Consider the following 5,413-nt stretch of genomic DNA (forward strand, 5'->3'; position numbering starts at 1 on the left):
TGGTAGCAGAGGCTGGCCCAGAGTCCCCGCCACAGGATGCCAGAGATACTGTTCCGGAAAAGGCTCTGACGTGGAGCAGCGCCCTGCCCCGGCCCCCTACCCCTACCCCTACCCCTCCAGAGAGAAGGCAGAACACAGAATATGAGAGGCACTTTAATTAGAAAATGCTGTGAAACTGGGGTGGGGCGGGGGCAAAACAAGGGGGAGAGGAAGCCCCAGCTGAGGCAGAACAGGAGGGAACGAGCTTGGCCACAGCTCCCGGGCCCCAAAGGTACCAGCTGCTCCTCTTGCAGGAAGACGCTGGGCTCAACCTGTGAAACAGCGGAGTCAGGGAGGAGCCTCAAGCCAGGGCCAGCCCCCAGCCCTGCTCAACAGGCAGGACTGTGGGAAGGGGTACGGTGTGCGTAACACTCACTTCAAAGGGTCTGGAACTTGTCAGCCAGGTACTGCATGGCGGCTGCAACAGGGACAGGCATTAGCAGGCGCTCCAGACAGAGGGATATAGAAGCCCGTCCCCCTATCCCCGTGAGGAACCGCCTAGCCCTGCAACCTAAAACCCCCTCCAGACCTGATGCAAAGAGCTCTGGGCCTGACCACTCCCCACCACCCGAATTGAATGTGGAACCGGTTCCTAAAGGGAAACAAAGTGTGCCAGCAGCCCTCATGCTGTGGGCCGTGCCACAACCAGTCAGAACTCGTCACACAAACAAACAATCCAACAAGAACCTTAGGAGCCACACCAAGCAGCAGTTCAAGGGAAAATCAACGAGGCATCTCTAAAAGTCCTATCAGAAGGAGGTTCCCTAGGACTGGTCTGGTTGGCAAAGTGTGCATGCAGTCCAGACAGTACCTTGCTACTTGTACACACGCCCAGCTGGACATGCACAGCCGGCTCCAGGGCCAGGCCTGCTAGGTTCTCCTCCCCAAAGGGATGTTGGTCCCTGCGAGGCCGAATGCACCTGCAGTCCACCCCCACCCCAGGTGCCCACCCGGGTTCTGCACTAAGACACCGCTCTCCGTCCCCGGTTCCTCATACCAAGTTTCTCCTTAAGGTCGTCTATTTCTCTCTGTAGCACGAGACTCTAGGCCAGCAGACACAGGAGGAAGAGAAATGATTAGTATACTCTGGCCTCCTCTCTCCTCCACCTTCTCCTCTCCCCAAGGCCCTCCATCCCAGAGCCGGGTGGCTAGACTGGCAAGGGCTCCTCAGTGGAAAGGAGGTGGGTTCCCTCCGTGGGGTACGTCGTGGGGGCAGGGGAGGGGGGGCCCCACACATGTCAGTTGAACTTGGACCCAGATCCCACCCTCGAGTTTGGGCCTGCATTTCCAGGAGGCAGAGGAAGCATTACCAGAGGACAGCCCGGTGTTCCCAGTGGCTGCTGCTGTCTTTCTGGTCTTGGGGGATGGTCAAGTGGCTTCCGGTCACCTGAGAGGGAAAGGACACACAATCCAGCTTCCCAGGCTCCCAGTGAGGTGGAAAGGGCCAAGCGGGGTCTAACGTGAGGTGAGGCAGCACCACCCTCCGCTGGCAACAAGCCGCCCCTGCTCTGCCCAGCAGCCCGAACCTTCTCTCTGGGCCTGCCTCCCTTGTTCCCCAGGGGCAGCCATTTCGCCACTGTGGTCCCCAAAGGCTGTGGCTCTGGATTCGACCCTCCCAGAGCTGCAGCCACAGCCAGCACATGGGAGAACAATGTGGGCGAAAAGGACTTAACAGAAAAGGCTGTTCCCCTGCAAGTCTACACCCAGAGGAGCTGTTTGGGGCACTGCCACCGATCACCCCGGCCGCACAAACCCCACACAGAGGATGATGTGGCTCAAGGCCAGCCCTGCCAGCACCCCGTCTCCTGGGAGAGAAGCTGCCTGGGAGCAAGGCTGTGCCCCCAGCAGAGACAGAGCCAGAGGTTTCTGTCCTCAACCCCTCTCCCCTCCCCTCATATCAAACCCACGACACTCACCTGAGGGGACAGGCCCCCTGGGCATGACTTCTCCTGGGTTCAGGGCCAAGGGCTCTGAGTTTCCTGGATCTTGGGGGCCTCTGGTGTTGAGGTCGTCACTGCAGGCTTTTCCACCATGCATGCGTGGAAAAGATGTGCCTGGCTTGTGAGTTGGCAGCTGAAACAAGAATTTCTCACCGATTTGGACTAAGAATGTGTGTGTGTGTGTGTGTGTGTATGTGTGTGTGTGAGAGACAGAGAGAGAGGGAGAGAGAGTGTGTGATTCGGGGCCGGGGTGAGGCAGGGAATTGGGAAGGGAATTGAAAGGCTGATCTCATTAGCACTTTCTCCCTCAGTCAGCCCCAGGCCAGCAGGCAGAGCTGATCTAGGGACAACACTGGGGCACTGAGAAAGCCCAGGCCCCCTGCAAGGAAGGTCTGGGGAACAGCTAGGAAGTAGGATTCAGGAAGCTGGTGAGTTTAAATACTGAGGCTTTTCGGGGAAACTTTTAAGGGATCCCCCGACCCAATTCAGCTAACAGCCCTGCCTTCCATCACAGCCTGTCTCGCAGAGGAGGCTGGAAACAGGCCAAGGGTGGAGAACTGGGCCCAGCACACCTGAAGTGTTACCTTAATGTTTGTCCCTAGTAAAAGGAGCCCGATCTGGCATCCTAATGACCCAGTGACCGAGGGGCCCCCAATGACGACCCCTGAGGGATGGACAGAGGCAGCATGGGTGAAGACGTGTGTCCTGGGTCCTGGGGGTGGTTGGAGCTGGGGGGGGGGCGAAGAGTGGGGAGAGAGGAGGAGCATGGCCTACTCACTTGGCCCTTTGCGGCTGGGTCTCTATTTGGGTCTTTATCTTCTCCCGCCACCGCCTCAGACTCCCTTGCCCGCCTGGCCACGGATTTCTTCCCAGCGCCGGTGTGCTTGGACTGTTCGGTTCCCGAAAGGACCAAGCCATACCTCTTGGACCTCCCAAGCAGCGGAATACCAGAGATTGGGGGCAAGGTGGCCGGTTCCAGGGGAGGTGCCGAGATTCGCACTCCCCCGGAAGGGAAGGTTCTCCCCAGGGCAAGTTTGGAGGCTCCCCCGAGGGATTTCTTCTCCTGGGCCCCCTTCTTCCTAGGAGTGACCCGCGGCAGGCCACCTGCAGCAGCAGCAGCAGCAGCTCCCGGGTAGCTGGGCCTGCTGCCCCCCTTCCCCCAGAGCACGCTCCGCATTTTCCTAGGGGAAGAGATGCCCTGCTCTCCCACGCCCTGCGTTTCCACAACCGAAGTGAGTCCTCGCGGAGCCAAGGACAGGGAAGAGCCTGGCACGTGAAGGAAATTCTCCCTGTCTTGGAAAATCGAGTGTCTGGGAGTGTCCCCGGGAGCCTCGGGTCTGCTGGGCTCGGCCTGGCCTCCTCCTCTGGGGTAAGTGCTCACCGTCATCAGCTGTGTCTCACTGAGCTCATGTGAGGACTCGGGGTCGGACAGCAGCCAGGCCGGGTCTTCCTCGGGGAGCCGCTGGCGATCCGCAGCCACCTTCAACCTACGCTTAGGGCCTCTCTTAGGGTTCCCCCAGGCCCGGCCCGCTTCGGGCCCACCGAGGTGGAGAGGGCCGGACGGAGCCGGCGGCGCTTCCCCACAGCTCTGGGCGGGCGCTCCTCGACCGCCGGGACCCGCCTCGAGGCCGGCCCACACGGTGGACACTTCGAAGGCGGCGCAGCTCTCCGGGGACGGGTGTCTGTGGACGTCCAGCACGTCCCAGTCGGCCAGCTGCCGCAGGATGCCCGCCGCAGACTCCTCGGCCAGTTCCAGGAGGTCCCTCGTGACGTCAGCCGGGGAGTCAGGTCGGCCTTCGCTGCCCCACAGCACCGGCCCTCCCGCTTCCAGCATCTCCCGCTCCGACTGGAAGCCCTCGGGGTCCGGGAAGCCGCCCCCGCCCTCGCCGCTCCGCGGCTCCCCGGGCTCGGGGCCTGGGTCGGGTCCCCGCGGGACTGCGGGGCCGCCTGGGACGACGCCGGCCCGCTCCCCGCCCTCTGGGCCAAAAACCGTTACCCACACAGACAGCTTATCGGGGGAGCTCATGTCGCTACCCTGGCGGCGCCGGAACCGGGGCGACTGTCGATGGCCCGAGTCGAGGTCGCGGTCACAGCGGGCGAGGCGGGCGGCGCTCAGAGGGCAGCGGCAGCCACCTCAGGCGTAGCACGAGCTCACCTCAAACCAAACGACGCGAGGCTTTCAGCGCACCGCCCACGCCCGCGCCACGGCCTCCTCATTGGTCCGGGCCCCACCAACCAGCGGGCGCCTTGTTCCCCGCCCCCTCGAGTCCTAACCAATGGGGTCGAGGGCCTCTGGTTTGCCCCCAAGCCTGTTGGCGATCCGGGCAGTGGGCTGGTGAAGGGGATGGTGGGAGTGCCTCCCTCTGTCAAGCCTCTCGGCCCGTCTCCTCCTGTCCCGCCTCCCCTTTCCGGTTAGAGTCACAGCTCTGAGCCTCCGTTTCCCATCTACACAGGGGGTCGGGGAGTGAGGGCGCCGGGCTCCAGGGGTGGTGAGGATGAAACGTCAAGATGGAGGTGCTGGACGCCTAGCACACGCCGAAAGCATTTGCGAGCCTCCCTTCCACCGCAAGCCTTAAGACCCAACAGGAGAATGGGCACAAGAGTCCCGCAGTCAGTAATCACGGGTCAGCCAGAGAGCAAAGGGATCGTATTTTCCTTCTGTAAGGTCTCTGTCTCAACTGCTCCATCAAATGTGGCTCAGCAAACGTTACGGGCAGGTGGGTTTGGCGCACAGACTGGGGTTGGCGGACAGACTGGGGTTGGCCTCGTTCCATCAGCCCTTCGCCCGATCTGAGGCAAATTCAAAGAAGAGGAAATCGCAGTGGCCAGTTACACCCCAAAAGATGCTCCCCAACGCTGATCCTGGAGATGTGAACTAAAACCACGAATTGGGTTTCACACACTAGGTTGACAACCTTCAAAGAGCTTAACCATTCCGAGGGTGGGAGAGGTCAGGAGCAAAGCCCTGTGGCGGTGGTGCAAGAGATCCATTTGGGAGGTAATCTGGCAGAATCCATTGAAAGCAACTTAGTGCCAGCACGGACTCTGTGCCTGGCACTCTTCTAAGCGCTGGGCATAAATAGTAATGCATCCACGTGACACACCTATAACTATAGTACCAACTATTACTGGCCTCTTACCGGTGAGGAAACAGGCACTGAGAGGTTCAGCCACTGGCCCAAGGTCATTCGGCTCGTGGGGATCAGCGGCAGCATTGAAATCAATCAATCTGCCTCCAGAGTCCTTGCTTTGAGCCCAAGATCTTAAAACTGGAAGGAAAAATAAAAGCTATTTCCTCTATGTTCCGGCAAGTCCGCTGCCTGGTACTTCTTCCGGAGACACGCTGGTACCTGTAGTGTACAAGAACACATGCACAAGGGTGTTGGTGATGGGAAAAACTGGGAACACTCCAAATTCCCGTCAGTAAGGAAATG

General features: G+C 60.4%; 1 protein-coding gene across 1 annotated transcript; it reads right to left on the reverse strand.

Annotated features, from left to right (window-relative positions):
- Positions 1-416: 416 nt before the first annotated feature.
- LOC132357833 (uncharacterized protein CXorf49 homolog) lies at positions 417-4,005 on the reverse strand. The gene is made up of 5 exons (XM_059911667.1): positions 2,758-4,005; positions 1,956-2,112; positions 1,350-1,426; positions 1,037-1,082; positions 417-457 (listed from the first exon to the last, which is right to left on the reverse strand). The coding sequence occupies exons 1-5, from the start codon at positions 4,003-4,005 to the stop codon at positions 417-419; spliced, it is 1,569 nt and encodes a 522-aa protein (XP_059767650.1).
- Between the last annotated feature and the right edge of the window lie 1,408 nt (positions 4,006-5,413).

This window comes from Balaenoptera ricei, chromosome X (genome assembly GCF_028023285.1).
Source record: "Balaenoptera ricei isolate mBalRic1 chromosome X, mBalRic1.hap2, whole genome shotgun sequence".
NCBI classification, from domain to species: Eukaryota; Metazoa; Chordata; class Mammalia; order Artiodactyla; family Balaenopteridae; genus Balaenoptera; species Balaenoptera ricei.

Bases quoted from the DNA above. Each gene is read 5' to 3' on its own strand.
- LOC132357833 (XM_059911667.1), bottom strand. From the start codon at position 4,005: ATGAGCTCCCCCGATAAGCTGTCTGTGTGGGTAACGGTTTTTGGCCCA. The intron at 2,113-2,757 runs GTGAGTAGGCCA...TTCTTGTTTCAG, and splicing joins ACCCAGCCGCAAAGGGCCAA to CTGCCAACTCACAAGCCAGG. The intron at 1,083-1,349 runs GTAATGCTTCCT...CTGCTGGCCTAG, and splicing joins GAACACCGGGCTGTCCTCTG to AGTCTCGTGCTACAGAGAGA.